The sequence below is a fragment of the Puma concolor genome, chromosome E3, assembly GCF_028749965.1.
Source record: "Puma concolor isolate L17-30 chromosome E3, mPumCon1.1.hap2, whole genome shotgun sequence".
NCBI lineage: Eukaryota > Metazoa > Chordata > Mammalia > Carnivora > Felidae > Puma > Puma concolor.
In genome coordinates, this window is record NC_141682.1 from 11,153,601 (window position 1) to 11,170,433 (window position 16,833).

The 16,833-nt window shown below is 55.7% G+C and overlaps 1 protein-coding gene across 7 annotated transcripts in view; it reads left to right on the forward strand.

Annotated features, from left to right (window-relative positions):
- GTF2IRD1 (GTF2I repeat domain containing 1) overlaps window positions 1-16,833 on the forward strand; it is a 123,955-nt gene that overhangs the window by 94,317 nt on the left and 12,805 nt on the right. For 5 of the 7 annotated variants that reach the window (XM_086692511.1, XM_086692509.1, XM_086692510.1 and 2 more), the window contains 2 exons: window positions 14,559-14,636; window positions 16,243-16,435. In XM_086692511.1, coding sequence (XP_086548637.1) covers window positions 14,559-14,636; window positions 16,243-16,435 — 271 coding nt within the window. Of the gene's footprint in view, window positions 1-1,472; window positions 3,268-14,558; window positions 14,637-16,242; window positions 16,436-16,833 lie in introns of those variants that run through there. The other 2 variants (XM_086692514.1, XM_086692515.1) reach the window with 2 other exon arrangements.

The following is a 16,833-nucleotide window of genomic DNA, read 5'->3' on the forward strand; positions in this document are numbered from 1 at the left end:
GTTGAGCAGCCACTCAGCGGAGAGACCACTTCCCACAGGGTGTGCTGCTGGGGAGGGAGGACTGGCTTTCCCAGCTGGAGCCACCTCGGCTTGGCCTGCACCTGCCAGCCTGGAGAAAGGGAAGTCCTGGCCCTTTGGAACCTGGAAGGGCTCCGAGGGTCCTCCTCTCGCACCTCAGCACTTCCCGGGCCCTCCCGGCTCCCGAGCTTCCCCAGGGGCCCCCTCTGGTGTTTGGAAACCACATGGTAACCCCGAGCTGGGTACAAGGCCCGGCCGCCCGGCCCCCGGCTCCTTCCTGGGCGAGTGCACCGGTTCCCTGGGGACCCAGGCCCGCAGTCTCTCCTCTGGTTCTCCCCCGACCCCAGAGGTGCAGCCCTCCCCGCCAGCTCGAGCGACGACCAGCCGGGGGCCAAGAGGCAGGCCCCCCTCCTCCCCACTGCCACCCCAGAGCTGGGGCTCCGGGTCCCAGTGACAGAGCAGGGCTGCCGACTTCCTGTGTGACTCCAGTGAGTCAGCTTTGCCTGCCCGGGCCTCGGTTTCCCTACTTGTGGAACAGGAAGGTGCCACGCTAGGGGCGTCCTGGGACGCGCGGGCAGGGCCGGGAGGGGAGGGCCGGGTGGCCCGTCGTGTGCGGGAGGTGGCGAGGCGGAGAGGCCGGCCAGGCGGAGCGTGGAGGGCCTGGAAGGCCTGGCTTTGCAGCGTGGACTCGACCCTGCAGACCCGGCCTTGGCAAGCCCTTCCGCTGACGTCCCCGAGGCCAGAGCCAGAGCCCCCCTGAGGGCAGAGCCGAAGTTCCGGCGGGGGTGGGGGGGCCAGCTTTATCTCGGAAGTCCCCGACAGTCTGCGTCCTAAACTCCCCACTGAAAATTATTTTTATTTATTTATTTATTTTTTGAGAAGGAAAGAGAGAAAGAGCATGAGCAGGGGAGGGACAGAGAGGGAGGGAGACAGAGAATCCCAAGCAGGCTCCGCAGTGTCAGCACAGAGCCTTATGCGGGGCTTGAACCTATGAACCCTCAGGTCGTGAGCTGAGCCACAGTCAAGAATCAGATGCTTAACCGGCTGAGCCACCCAGGTGCCCCTGAAAATGAGTTTTAATTTAAGGAACTGTGTTCAGTTATTCCGCTGAGGAAAATAAGTAATCGCACTTCACCCGCTTTGCACCCCCAGCACGGCCCGAGGCCCCGTTTGAGAAGCTTGGCTGTGGGTGTGGGGCCTCTCAAGCAGAGGGCTGAGGGCCTGTTTGCAGGGGGGACAGGGAATGGCATCTCTTGTCATTGTCCCCACCCCACCGGGGCCCTTACTAGGTCTCTCTGTGGGGTCTCCTGTCACTCAGCAGGTGCTGTGGGGAATGGGCTTCCTGGATGACGGGGGCCTGGAAGCCAGCATGGGGTCGATCGATCGCAGCACAGGATGGAAGGGAAGGGGACTAACAAGCAGGAGCAGTGACACGTCCCCTTCAGCGCCCTCAGGAAGGTTCCACCGCTTCTGAGCTGCGTGGTCTTGGACAAGTTAACTTCCAGGACCTGGAAGGTCTCTGGACCTCCAGGTCACACAGAGCAGGGCCCCCAGCTCCATGGCCCCCCGGCCCTCTCCCTTCAGCTGCCCGGAGGGTCATTTCCTCTGGCCCCTGCCCCCCCTCCCCGCCGTCAGCCCTCCCACCCCCTCCCCACCCTTCCAACGCTGTCACGCTCTCGAGAGCTCAAAATAAAACCATCCTTTCTCAAGTTTCTAAAGATATCACAGTTCCAGCGCCAGCCACATGTTTCTCCGCTTAATTATCTCTGCTTTTCTTTGTTAATTAGGCTCCAGTAACGATCTCCCTTCTGCCTTCCCTGGAAGATCTGGCATCTGCAGGGCGGGGCATGGGGGCCCCTGTGGGCAGATGCCCCGCTGCCGGGCCCAGCCTTGGCACACCGCCTCCTTTCTTCCAGGCGGGGCAGCTCGGTGGGCGGCTGAACGGTGTCACGTCGGGAGGCCTGTGGGGAGCTGGGTCCCTGCAGCACCATCCCGCCCCTGGCTTGGCTAGGGGTCCCGGCCCTGTCCTCCCCGGGCCCTGCCAGTTGGGGCGGGGGACCCCACGGTTCTTAGAGATCCTTAGGCTTGGGGGCTCCACGGAAGGAAGCCGTGGGGGGCTTCATATTCTTCTGGAACATCGCAGAAAACCACACAGAAGCCAGTCTCTTGGCTCAAATGACCCAAGCTCATGGGAACAGTCAGCACCTTTATCTGGGCTGGAATGAGATCGACTCGAAGGGTCGCTGGGCACCACGTGAACAGAAGTTTCTCGCTGGCTGATAAATGCATCTTTGAGCCACGACAGTGGAGGCGTGGGGGCCAGGCACCAAGTATAGGTCAGCACGTATGGTTGACTGGCTGGACTCCCTCTTTCCAGCCTCCTAGGGAGGGGTCTGGCGACAAGAGGCCGCCTGGTGGGAGGTGGGGGTAGGGGACACACAGCCCTAGCCTTCTGAAGCCCCCCAGGCACGGGGACTGGGACAGTCCCCTTTGGGAGCCCAGGTGTATTACTTCGTCCATGAACTGTTCCAGGGTGTCTGTGGGCTGGTGCTGGGCTTTTGATCAACACCAAGTGAAAAAAAAAAACCTTGCTTCATGGAGCTGACCTTCTGGTGTGGATGCAGAGAATAACGCACAAAATGTAAAGAACGTTCAATGCGTGCTCAGGAGAAGCGGGGAAGCAGATGGGAGAGGTGGAGTTTATTTTTAGGGGGTTGCAACATGAGCGAGGCGGTGGCCAGTGAGGGCCTTTGAGGAATAAAGCAGGCGGTAGTGAGCCAGGGGGCTAGGGAAGAGCAGTGCAGACAGAGAGGAAAATTGCAAAGGCCCTGGGGTCACCTGCCGGGGCATCAGAGGAAGGAGGTAGGAGGGGAGGTGGAAATGGAGAGGCGGCAGATTATGTGAGGCTGGATAGAACATTGGCTTTTGCTCATTCGCTGGGAGTCAGTGCAGGCCTCTGAGCAGGGGGGAGACAGAATCCAATTTAGGACTGAACAGAGTCCCTCTGGTTGCTCGGTGAGGACAGACAGGCTAGAAGCAGGAAGAGACAGAGGGAGGTGGAAGTCACAGCCCAGTGGTGGTGCCCCTGGCGGGAGCGGTGAGGACAGTAGGGAGTCAGCGTCTCCAGGTCTAGTTGGTAGCTAAGGCCAGCAGAACTTGCTGGAGTCCCATTTGACCTCGGATTCCAGCTGGGCTTCTTGGAAGGTAAAGGTACCAGTAGCTCAGAGGTAGCCGAGACGGGGCAGGTGCAGGAGGAGTCGCGGGGGTTGGGGGAGGGGTGGGTAGAGTATCAGCACTTGATTTATGCCGTGTTGAGTCTGGGGTGTCATCCAGTAGCATTTGGATGCACAAGTGGGGGGTCCAAGGGAGCAGTTGAACTTGAAGGATCACCTGGGGAATCACAAGCCTGTCGCTAGTATTGAAAGCCCTACAACAGAATGAGATCATCAGGAGTGAGGTGAGTCGCAGGGCTGTGGCCCTGGTGCCCTTCAGCAGTCCTTTGTGGGTCAGGAAGATAAGGAACTTGGCGAGAGGAAGGGGAGCGGGGGTGCCCTGGAGCTGAGCGGAAAACCCCGTTTCTCCCTGGGGCAGAACCTTCTCCGCTTGTGGCTGTGAAGGCCCCATGTGGCCCAGAGATGGCTGAATATCTTGCAGAGATGTTGGGGTCAGGCTCTAAGCAGTGGTGGCTCTGCGGCGGCCCCGTCTGCCGGAGTATAGATGCCACACAAGACAAGACAGGAGAAACCGGTTGGCCCCATGCGCTCCATGAATTAGGGGAGCCCCGGGTTCCCGTTTTGTGTTCTGTTCTAGTGAGCGGGTTCCCCGTGACGTCTCTGGTGTTTGGAAACAGGGAGTGTGGCCGCAGCAGAGTGGACCTTGTGTGCCGGGGGAAGGAGGACGGATTTGCCCCACAGAGTCCTCAGCAGGTTTAAAGCAAAGGAATGACAGGGTCGGATAGACTCTTCAGAATGGTGGACAGGGCTTGCGGAGCAGGGAATGGGCTTGGGGAGGCCAGGTGGAAAGTTCTCGCCACAGTGAGAGGGGCCGTGGGCTGGGCCTGCAGCAAGCGTCTCTGGGAAAGTGGCCCATCGTGGGGACCGCCTGCATTTGTGGATGGCGTGGGGGACACAACGGGTTTGCATGGGTTTCCTGTGGCCACTAACCCAAATCACCCAAGCTTAGGGGCTTAAAACGACACATTTCTTTTTTCCCCCCTTAGACTTGTAAGGGTAAGAAATCCAGAATGAATCTTTTTTAAGTTTATTTATTTTGAGAAAGAGGGAGCGTGCAGGAGGGCAGAGAGAGAGGGGGAGAGAATCCCAAGCCGGCTGTGTGCTGTCAGTGCAGAGCCGGACGAGGGGCTCGAACTCACGAACCGTGAGGTCACGACCTGAGCCGAAACCAAGAGTCGGCCGGCCGCTCGAGCAACTGAGCCACCCAGGCACCTCCCGAAATGAGTCTTAAAGGGCTCGGGTCAGGTATCAGCAGGGCAGGTTAACTCTGGAGGCTCTGAGAGCAGAATTCTGCCTTGTCTTTCCCAGCTTCTAGAAACTGCCTCCATTACTCAGCTTGTGGCCCCCCTCCAGCTTCAGAGCTCTTCACTCTGACCTCTGCTTCTCCCGGCCCAACCCCTGCCTTTGACCTTCTTGCCTCCTTCTTACAAGGACTCTTGTGGTTACATTGAGGGCGCACCCAAATAATGCAGGACAGCCTCCCCGTCTCAAGAGCTTTACCTTAATCACACCAGCCGGTGTCTTCAGCCAGTAAAGAAACATAGTCCCAGGGGCTGGGTGGCTCAGTCGGTTGAGCGTCAGACTTCGGCTCAGGTCATGATCTCGCAGCCCGTGAGTTCAAGCCCCGCGTTGGGCTCTGTGCTGACAGCTCAGAGCCTGGAGCCTGTTTTGGATTCTGTGTCTCCTTCTCACTCTGCCCCTCCCCGCTCATGTTCTGTCTCTCTCTGTCTCAAAAATAAATAAAACATTAAAAAAAAAAGAAACGTAGTCACAGGCTCCAGGGACCAGGACGAGGACAGCCTGGGGGCCGCTGCTCAGCCCGCTGTGGGGTTGAAGGCAGCTGAGGTTTCTCTTCTGAGCCAGCAGGTGGAAGGGTGGGGCCTGGGACCTGAAAAGGAAGCCCAGGAGGAGGGTCGGGTGTGAGGCTGTTTGGGGATATGCAGAATCAAAGGTGCTCCAGGAGGTAGTTGGAAACATGGGTTTGGGAGGTGCAGGTGCAAAGACAGGGAGGAAGGACTGCAGTGTGGACAGCGTCCGAGGACCTGCTGTCCCCTCCCTGACGTGTAGAAACCAGGTTCTGAGAAGGAATCGGCACTATCATAAGCCTGGGGTTTGGACATTCCCCCATCCCCACGTGTTTGTCTGTGCCCTCGCCTGTGCCTCAACTGCCCGAATCTGTCTGTCTTCCCAATCGGGTCTGCTCATCACGCTTAGTGCATGGCATTCTGGGCCTGGCTGGTCGTGGCCACGGTTCAGCCTAGAGCTTGACTGGCCTTGGGTCAGGGCTGTCGCTCGCCCTGTCCACTGTGTAGCTGGGATATCAGAAGAAGGAACAGAAGAGAAGGAGATGATGTCCCTCGGGAAGGATCATGTGTGCGGCTGGCCCCAGGATTGCCTGTCCTGGATAAACCCCCATGAGAAAACCTGGTTCTTGATCTGCTAAGACTGGCTGGCAGGTTCAAGCCATAGGGCTAGAGGAGGGTGTTGTGTTTTGTTTGTTTTGTTTTAATTTATTATTTTTGAGAGAGAAAGAGAGAGCACAGTGGGAGAGGGGCAGAGAGAATCCCAAGCAGACTCTGTGCAGACATGGGGCTCGATCCCACGAACCGTGAGATCATGACCTGAGCTGACATCCAGAGTCGGACTCTCAACTGACTGAGCCACCGAGATGCCCCCCGGGTACCTTTGTCAAAACTGAGAAATTGACATTGATCGGTGCAACACGATTAACTACGCTGTAACCTTTATATTTAGATTTTGTGAGTTTCTCCACTAATGTTTTTTTAGGTTCTGGAATCCAATCTAGGATACGACATTGCACATAGCACTCATTTGTTTGTTATTCTTTTTTTATATATATTTATTATTTTTTTCTTTTTAAGAGACAGAGTGCAAGTGGGGAAGGGGCAGAGAGAGAGAGGAAGACACAGAATCCGAAGCAGGCTCCAGGCTCTGAGCTGTCAGCACAGAGCCCGACACGGGGCTCGAACCCACAAGCTGTGAGATCATGACCTGAGCCGAAGTCGGACACCCAACCGACTGAGCCACCCAGGCGCCCCGATTTGTTTTTATTTTCATTCGTATTCCTGCTCATTTGTCTTCTTGTTAATAAATACTACAGTGAACACCATGATCCCACCACCATCCATCCAAGAATTAGAACAGCACCAATAATGTGCCCCCCGCCCCAGTGCTCTCCCTCATCCTGCCTTCCTCTCTCCCCAGAACAAATACAGCCGTCCCCCCTTATCTGCGGTTTCATTTTCCGCGGTTTTGGCCACCCACGGTCAACTGCGGTCCAGAAACAGATGACTGTCCTGATATATCGTCAGAAGCTCAATAGTAGCCTAACGCTACATCACAATGCCTACATCGCTCACCTCGCCTCCTCTCCCCACGTAGGCATTTTATCATCGCACGCCATCGCAGGAAGGGGGAGTACAGTACCCTAAGATGGTTCGAGAGACCACATTCCCGTGACTTCTATGACAGTATATTGTTCCAGTTCCATTTTATCATTATTGTGCATCTCTTACTGTGCCTGATTGATAAATTAAGCTTCATCATAGGTATGTGTGCATAGGGAGAAACCTCCAGTATATAAGGTTCGGTACTATCCACGGCTGCAAGCATGCCCTGGGGGTCTTGGAACCCCCAAGGATTGGGCGGGGGAACCACTGTATGCAGTCACGCCTTGTTTTACTGCACTTTGCAGAAACTCTCTGTTTTGCATCTTGACGGTCTGGGGCAGGTCTGTGTCAGGCGAGTTGGTCGGCGCCCTCTTTCCAGTGGCATTTGCTCCCATTTTGGTCATTCTTGTGATATTTCAGACGTTTTCTTTATCACATTTGTTGTGGTGATCTGTGATCAGTGATCACGCTTTGCTGAAAGCTCAGAGGACGGCTAGCGTTTTTTTTAGCAGTAACGTGTTTTTGAGGCGCCTTGCGGGCTCTGTTGGTGGAGCGTGCAGCTCTCGATCTTGGGGTTGCGAGTTCGAGCCCCACGTCGGGTGTGGGGATTCCTTTAAAAAAAAAAAAAAAGAGAGAGCAGCTCTTTTTGCCCACGAGTCCTGTCCCTGTGCTTTAATAAAACCACCCTTTTTGCACTGAAAACAAAGGGGGACTAGAAAACAATAAAGTATGTTTTTAAACTTATTTAGAAAATCTTTTTAATGTTTATTTATTTTTGAGAGAGGGAGAGCGTGAGCAGGGGAGGGGCGGAGAGAGGTGGGGAGACAGAGAATCCAAAACAGGCTCCATGGGGCGCCTGGGTGACTCCCTCGGTTAAGCATCTGACTTCGGCTCAGGTGGTGATCTTCGTGGCTTATGGTTTGAGCCCCGCGTCGGGCTCTGTGCTGACAGCTCAGAGCCTGGAGCCTGCTTTGGATACTGTGTCTCCCTCCCTCTCTGTCCCTCCCCTGCTTACGCTCTGTCTCTCTTTCTCTCTCTCTCAAAAATAAATAAACATTAAAAAAGAAATTTTTAGAGGCGCCTGGGTGGCGCAGTCGGTTAAAGCGTCCGACTTCAGCCAGGTCACGATCTCGCGGTCCGTGAGTTCGAGCCCCGCGTCAGGCTCTGGGCTGATGGCTCGGAGCCTGGAGCCTGTTTCCGATTCTGTGTCTCCCTCTCTGTCTGCCCCTCCCCCGTTCATGCTCTGTCTCTCTCTGTCCCAAAAATAAATAAACGTTGAAAAAAAAATGTTTTTTTAAATAAAAAAAAAAAGAAATTTTTAATAAAAATATAAAAAAGCAAGCTCCACGCCATCAGTGCAAAGCCCAACACAGAGCTCGAACCCACGAACCGTGATGAGATCATGACCTGAGCCGAAGTCGGATGCTCAACCGGACTGAGCCACCCAGGAGCCCCTAAAGTATTTTTTAATTAAGGTGTGTCCATTGTTTTTTTTAGACCCAATGCTATTGCACACTTCATAGACTACAGTATAAGTGTAAACGTAAGGTTTATATGCACTAGGAAACCAAAAATTTCATTTGACTTGCTCGATTGCAGTGGTCTGGAACAGAACCCGCAGTATCTCCGGGCTGCACCTGTATTTGTCATTCTCTTGTTATTTCCTCTAAAATTTGAAAAATGCAGGGAAAAAAAGAAAGAATAGTGTAATGACTATATTATAATAGTATATCCTTTCTCTGGATTCATTATGTCTCAACACTTTGCCATGTTTCCTTCCCTTCCTCCCTCCCTCCCCTCCCCCCCAGAGACCCTGCCCCAATTATATCTGTCTCTGTCTCTGTCTCCACTCCAAGTGAGTTGCAGACATCTTGACTCTTTCATGCCTAAATATTTCAGCACATCCCTCCCACATCTCAGAACGGTGGCGTTCTTTTACACATTCACCACGCTGTGATAACACTTAGGAAATGTAATAACTCCCTATCATTTCCTATACCGTCCGTATTCAAATTCCCCAAAAATATCTATTCTTCTTCCCCATGATAGTTATCGCTCACAAGTCGACTTCTTTTTTTTTTTTTTTATAATTTGTTTTATGTTTGTTTATTTTTGAGAGAGACACAGAGTACGAATGGGGAAGGGACAGAGAGAGAGAGAGAGAGAGACAGAGAGAGGGAGGGAGACACAGAATCCGAAGCAGGCTGCAGGCTCCAAGCTGTCAGCACAGAACCCCAGGCGGGGCTCGAACTCACGGACTGTGAGATCATGACCTGAGCCGAAGTCGGACGCGTGACCCGGGTGCCCCACAAGGCGACTTCTTAAATGCTTCGTTGTGTGCAGTGTTTGCTTAAACCAAAAGTGTTTCATCTTTGCTTGCTTTTCCCTTTTATAAGCGAGGTTCGTCCTCATGTATCAAGTCTGGACTCTCTTTTCATTTGACCTTATGTAACATGACCCTGAAATGTGACGCTGCGCTGGTTTGTTCTCACTGCTCCATGGGTTTCCATCCGTTCTGCTGTCCTAGGCCATTTGGGCTGCTTCCGTGGTTTTCCTGTTAAGAAGAGTGCCATTAACGAGCGCTCTTGAACGTGCTTCCTTTCGCACACGTAAAAAGTTTCTCTTGGGTGTGTGAAATCAGGCGCCTGATCTCCCCCGGGCCCCTGAGCAGGGGACGTGGAGGGCAGCTGTCCTGCCAAGGTGGGGCCACCCGTGGCTGTCTGCCCTCTGTTCTTTTGAGAGTCTGCCTTGTGCCTGGATCGCCCGGCCCAGGCCTGGCAGAGAGGAGGGGGCCCGTGGAAGGGCTAGGAGAAGGGAGAGGAGAAATCGTTCTCCCTCCCTCCCCACCTTGCGTCTGTCCCGCTCTGAGCAGCCCCTCCCTTGCTGCCGACCCGTCGCCTTTGCGCCCTTGGGATCACGACTGTCAGTTCACAGTCACCAGTCTGGCTGCAGACCTCAAACTAGTGGAGAGAGGACACAGCTGTTGAGGGTTCTCGTACTTTGCCCCCGAGCCGAGCCGACTGCTTTGGAATTGTGTACGTAGCGTGGCTGTGATTTAATAAGCTTGGTTGCTTTCTTCCCTCAGGCAAAATTCAGTTAATCCTCAGGCTAACAGACGGCAGATTAGACACGACCAGATGACAGCTCCTGGGGGAGACAGGAGGGAGAGAGAGACCAGTAAGCTGGAATGAGCAGGAAGAGGGGGCAGAAATGCCCACGGGACCGGCCTGTCCGCAAGGGATGTCACCGCCCAGGGGACGGGGTGGGGGGCACGGGTGACCGCTGCTGGGCAGGTGCAACGGATCCCCAGGGTGACCCCTCCTCCTCCCCGCTCCGCCCCCGCCCCCGCCCTGTGTACTTGATGCATTTTAGAAAATGGCTTGTCCCCGAGAGGTATAACCAAGCCAGGGGACTTGAGAGAATAAGCATCCATCATCTGGAAGAATCTCTCATGTAAAGTTTAATTCCCTGAGACTGCAGGATAATTGAAACATTGATCTACTGATAACGTCAGCCACAACCTGTCTCTGATGACGTGAGGCCTTAAACGTTTTTATATGTGATATCACTGGATCCTCTGGGCCTGCCCGGATTCCCAGCTGAGGGATGTGGAAACAGGCCCAGAGAGGTTGAATGACTTTCCAAACACCACATCACATTAGGGGTAGAATCAAGATTGCTTCACAGCCTGCTGACCAGGGACCGCCCCCCCCCAAAAACCGCCTCCATCACTGGCCCTGGGGGCCCCCTTTCTCCCCACTTCATACAGACATTCAAGCAGGTATATATTTTTTTTAACGTCTGTTTATTTATTTGGGGGGCAGAGAGAGAGGGAGACAGAGAATCCCAAGCAGGCTCTGCACTGTCAGCGCAGAGCCCAATGCGGGGCCAGAACTCACGAACCGTGACGCTTAACAGATGGAGCCACCCAGGTGCGTTGAGGGCACACACGCCACGTTGAGCCCTACCTGTGACCTCTCCACGTGGAGAACATTCTACAATATTAGCAACCATTGGTGTCTTTTATAGCCAGCCTGGGTTCAGGGGAGCTCGGGCAGGTCCCCCCAGAATAGCTCTGCTGACTCAGGCTTCAGGGCAGTAAAACTAGCCCGTGGGCCGTGCCGGGCACGGGCATAATGCCCCACTTGGTCCTCAGGGCAGTTGCACTCGGTTTCCCCTGTTGTGGTAGCAACCCAAAGTCCAGCGGTTCGGAGAAGTGTTCAAGGTCATGAGCTGATACCAAAGGCAGGATTTGAACCCAAGCAGTCAGGTATCAGAGTCAACCACGAACTCCTGGCCTCAGGGCTGCCCTTCAGGCTCCAGAAGACCACTGGGTTTAGGGGCGCCTGGGTGGCTCAGTCGGTTAAGCGTCCGACTTTGGCTCAGGTCATATCTCACGGTCCGTGAGTTCGAGCCCCGCGTCGGGCTCTGTGCTGACAGCTCAGAGCCTGGAGCCTGCTTCAGATTCTGTGTCTCCCTCTCTCTCTGATCCTCCCCCATTCATGCTCTGTCTCTCTCTGTTGCAAAAATAAATAAACGTTAAAAAAAAAAAAAAAAAAAGACCACTGGGTTTATGGCCGGGGCCCCACAGGGCCCCCAGTGGTTGTATTCTCCGCCCCACCCTGTGTTCTCTGAGGCAGTTTCCTGGTCTTTGTTTTGCCCACAAGCAGACCAGACTGGGAGTGACAGCTCCCCTGGGGCCTGTGGTGCCCCAGCCAAGGCTAACTGGGGCAGCTGTCCCCACGGCAGTGCTTGGGGCCGTCCCTGGTGACCAGCAGGCCTGGCCTCGCCCTCTCCGGATGGTGAATGTAGGGTGGTGGTGGCAGAAGCCTGGCTCTGTCGGGACGCCGTCTCATGACCTGCCCGCAGCCTACCCAGAGAGATGCTTGGCTGGGCCATGCAGGCCGGCTCTCCCCCTGTGGTTGGCCTGGGCGGTCCCACCTCCTGTTTTTTCTGAGCACTCAGAGGGGCAGGGACCTCTCCCCTCCAGGCCCCACCAGAACCCACCCTCGCCTGTTTCATTCAGATATGTATCCTTTAAGAAAAATGGAACTCCCTTCCTCCAAATTAAATGAAAACAAAAAATTATTTTTTTTGTCGTAGGCTCCGTGCCCAGGGTGGGGCTTGAACTCACGACCCTGAGATCAAGACCTGAGCCGAGATCAAGAGTCAGATGCTCAACCGACTGAGCCATCCAGACAACCCCCCCGCAAAAAAAAAAAAAAAAAAAAAAAAAAATTTAATTAAAGAAAAAACAGGGGCACCTGGGTGGCTCAGTTGGTTAAGTGCCAGGCTTCAGCTCAGGTCCTGATCTCTCAGTTTGAGGGTTCAAGCCCCGTGTCGGGCTCTGTGCTGTCGGTGCAGAGTTGGCTTCACATCCTCTGTCTCCCTCTCTCCGCCCCCCACAACAGAAAATAAACCATTTAAAGTAATAAGTTAATATAAATTGTAATTAATAATATATTAATGACAAGTTGCAATTAAAATAATAAAAACAAAGAGGTGGGAGAAGCCAAGAGGCATCCTTTCTGAGGCCTGGCGCCGAGCTGAGAATCGGGCCTGGCGGTCTGTCCACGTGGGATGTGCTGGTTACACGGCAGGAGCTGGTGTCCCCGCCACGCTCCAGAGGTGTCCGGGACACTTCCCGGTGCCACCAGCGCCCCTCAGATGGCCCAGGTCTCGCTTTTCTGTCATGTCACTGGTCCCACCATTTCCGGCTTCCGCCCGGGACCCGAGTGTGCTGCCTCTTGGCTGACCCCTGGTGTCACTCCTCCCTGTTACCTACAGCCTGGTTTCCCCGTGCTCTCCCTGCCCAGACCAGGCAGGGTTCACACACTCATGTGCGTTGAGCACTCACGGGAAGCCCGGGGGCGTCACACACCGCCCACGTGAGGCTGCATCCCAGGGGGCCTTGGGAGGTGCGGCGGTCACCTCCTCTGGGAAGCCCGCCCTGATTCTCAGCTGGGTTAGGATTCCCCCGTGTGCTCCCACAAGCCCTGCACTGACAGTTGTCAAGGCCAGCGGGTCACCAAGCATCCTTTACCGTCCCCGCCTCGGCCAGGGCTGTTTTCTGTGGTCTGCTAAATGCCCAGGGATGGCACCACATCCAGTGGGGGGTGGTGCTTGTGAAATACTTGTCCAAGACAAATACGGTGTCGAGACTGAGCAGAAACGCCGAGAGGGGGGGACGTCACATGACCCCCCACGTGGCAGGGCTGGCGCGAGTCCAGCTTTGTGGCTTCAGGTTCTATGCCCTTCCGGGGGCTGGCGTGGCCTCTGCCGGGGTGAGGGCGGTGTGAGGCTCAGGCCTGTCCTGTGCGTGTCTCTCTCCGCCCGCGTAGCCGCCGGAGCCTTGAGGCCAAGGCAGGGTGGGCGAGACACCTGTATGCACCAGAGACGGCCACAGCCACAGTGACCTCAGCTTACTGGGCTCGTCTCCCTTTCAATCCAGCCGGCTTTGTCAAGTGCGGCTGTGTCTGCCCTGCCCTGGGATCCGGATGAGACCGTGAGCTGATAGGACAGGAGACTCAGAGGCAACACCACCCTCATGGTCAACCCTTCTTTCTACAGACGGGGAAACAGATTTCAGGGAACCCAGGGCTCTTGGTCAGACAGACACTATTCCTGGCTCTTAGCGGCTCTGTGGTCTTGGGAGGTTACTTAACCTCTCTGAGCCTCTGCTTCCTTAGCGGTGGTGAGGGGTGGCTGTGATCGTGTCCGGGAAAGCTGCCGGCAGAGCATGTGACACCCATTGATGGGAACCCAGGCCGTCCTTCCCTGTCCTGTGCAGAAAGCCCTGGCCACCAGAGCAGTCCCTCTGCAGAGATGGGAAGCGTCTGCAGCCTCCCCGCAGGCTCTGGGTGGCCCTTGGGTCACCAGGTTGTCCGCTCGGGACCTGGAGAAGGATCGGGTTGATTCTTGCCAACGTGGGGTCCTGAAGACTGTCTGGAAGAGCCATGTTGGGGGATGTGGGGAGAAGGAGGCTCCGAGGGGGGCTGAGTTCGGTGTCTTGGTGCGACGGATGGGGCCATCACTCTCCAAGAGGGGGACACAGGAGGAGGATGTTATCTGGGAAGCCTGACGTTTGCCGCGTGTCCTGGGCACCCGGATGGCTTGGTTGGAGATGGTCATGGTTGGAGAGGCTTGTGCAGAACTCCGAGACACGGCAGATCCAGAGTCAGGAGCGTGGGCATGACCGGGACCACACGAGGCACAGCCGGCACTCGGGAGGCCCCAGGCGGCAGGTGAAAGAGTCCCAGGAAGAAGGGGCATCGAGCAGTGCCAGGCAGTGCGGGCGGCCCCCACCCCGGGGCGGGGAGGGCGGAGCCAGGCGCACACCAGGCGCCGGTCCTGAGTTGGCCTCCTACGTGCAACTGTGAAATTTTCCAGATGAAAACAGGAGTTGTTTTTCTCCACAAATCCATTCTGTCCGCTCTGCCCCACGTCTCCCAGGCCCTGGCTCCCTGCCTGCTTCCACTGCACTCCCGCCCCTGGGAGCCCAGCCAGCTCAGAGCACCCTGCCTGGAAACTCCAGCCCCCTCCCCAACCCCAGGACACAAGCCCACAGGACCCTTCGGGCCCATCCACACCCTCTCCCACGTCCCCCTGCGCAGCCCAGTCCCTGTCTTGGGGCTCATCTGACCCGCTGCTCCTTTGGACCAAGGACAGGGTCGAGGGGAGCCGAGGGTCCAACAGCAGGTGCCCATGAAGGGCTGCCAGACAACGAGGCCAGGAACGGGCTGCCTTTTACTAAACTCGGTGGGCGGGGCCTGGCACACTGGGTGGGCGGGGCCTGGCAGGGCAGCCCGGCGGCAGGGGAGGGTGCGGGTGTCTCCCAGGAGCCCGTCCAGGGGCGCGCCCTTGCCGACCTTCACACCCCAACGTCTTCCTCTTGTAGATGAAGATGACGCCAACAGACTAGGGGAGAAGGTGATCCTCCGCGAGCAGGTGAAGGAGCTCTTCAATGAGAAATACGGTCAGTGCGTCAGGAGCGGGGCCCGCGGGGCAGGGTCTGTGGGGCCCGCCTTCCCTGGCAGCCCCTCCTCCCTCTACGGCCAGCCTGGCCCCCAGTGACACCCAGCTGGCCTGCCTGCTCCCTGGGGACAGAGCCGCCCTGCCCACGACTGCCGGGAGCCGACCCCTCCACTCCCCCGACTGAGGAAAGGGAAAGAACAGGGCCGTGACCGCGGTCAGCATTTCTGCTCCTTTAGGACCGGGCTGTGCGGCAGAGACGCGGTTCGTGCATCTGCCCAGCACACATTTAGCCGTGAGGACTCCAGGGAAGGAGGTCCCATCCCTGACAGCCTGGGGCTCAGAATCTGTGCAGGGAGGTGGACGCGGAATAGGTAAAGGCCACGAGATGCTAGGCCCTGTGCTGACAGCATCCGGGGTGCCAGGGCGGAGCCCAAGATGGGACAATTAACAATACGGTCACCTGTGGCCTGGCTGGCTCAGCCGGTGCCGCCTGCGACTCTTGATCTTGGGGTTGTAGGTTCAAGCCCCACGTTGGGTGTAGGGAGTACTTAGAAATAAAATCTTAAAAATCAAGTCAAATAGAGTTTTAGTAATAATAACTCTACGATTATAAGTGAGCCTCTCGATCGCTAAGTGCCACGCTATGCGTGACGTTGTCTTTGTGACGAATTCAGTATTATCTTCACTTTGCACAGGGAGACAGGAATCAAAACAATGTTTTTAAGTAGAATTTCAGAGAGTGATGAAGGAAAACATAAAACTGCAGTGGCAGGACGCGGTGGGGGGCAGGCAGGGAAGCCCTCCCCCCCAAGACTCGAATGTCAGGAGGGGACGCATATTCCAGGAAAAGCTTGCCAGGCGGAGGGGACAGCTGGGTGACCGGGTGAGCAGCTGGGGGGGACGGTGGGCAGGCGTAAGAAGGCACGGGGGCTTCATTTCCAGAACGATGAGAAGCGACTCGGCTGGTGGATCTCTATTCACTTGTTATTTTGCAATCAGAATCCAAACACGTATGGGGGTGGGGGAGTGACCCACCACGTCACCCGAAGGCACCTTCTACGATTGCCAACATTTTACCAATCTTCTTCTGTACACACTTCTGTATTTGAAGTACTTAAAAACAAACTCAAGACACCATGTCATATCCATAAATATTTAAGCGAGGGCTTTGTATTTCTTCTAACATAATAGTAGGGTTCTTTTCTATTTATTTATTTTGCAAGAGAGAGCGAGAGCATGAGCCGGGGAGGGGCAGGGAGAGGGAAAGAGAGAGGATCCCAAGCAGGCTCCGAGCTGTCAGCGCAGAGCCCAACGCCGGGCTCGAACTCACGAACCGTGAGATCATGACCTGGGCTGAAATCAAGAGTCGGCCGCTCAACCAATTGAGCCATCCAGGTGCCCCGAAAGTACATTTTATTGTCACCGCTGGGTATTAAACTTTTAGTTTTGCTAAGTGGATTTAAAAAAAAAAAAAAAAGCGTGTGTATAGATTTATAAACTCCCTAGGACAGTGGCTGGCTGAGCTGGGCCATGCCAGCATCCAGCGCTTTCCCCAGAGGGCTTGGCCCCTAACAGGGGCCCTTGCGCTGACCCGCCGTGTCTTCTAGGTGAGGCTCTGGGCCTGAACCGGCCTGTGCTGGTCCCTTACAAACTGATCCGGGACAGCCCGGATGCCGTCGAGGTCACGGGCCTGCCCGACGACATCCCTTTCCGGAACCCCAACACATACGACATCCACCGGCTGGAGAAGATCCTGAAGGCCCGAGAGCACGTCCGCATGGTTATCATCAACCAGCTCCAGTGAGTGCCCCCAGCGCCCAGGGCAGGGTGGGCACAGTGAACAAGGGCCACGGGAGAGGGTACTGCTTGGATCCGGTGGGGAAATTCCCAAAGCAGGCCCAGCCAGGAGACAAGAGACAGACACAGACAGACAGACAGACAGGTGCTTCTCACTTGCACAGAATCCAGGAGACAGGCTAGCTTAACACTCTCATCTTTTTTTTTTTTTTTAAGTTTACTTATTTATTTTGAGAGAGAGAGAGAGAGAGAGTAGGGAAGTGGCAGAGAGAGAATCCCAAGCTGGCTCCGTGCATGCTGTCAGCACAGAGCCCGATGTGGGACTCGATCTCACAAACCGTGGAATCATGACCTGGGCCGAAACCAAGAGTCGGATGCTTAACCCACGGAGCGCCCCTCCT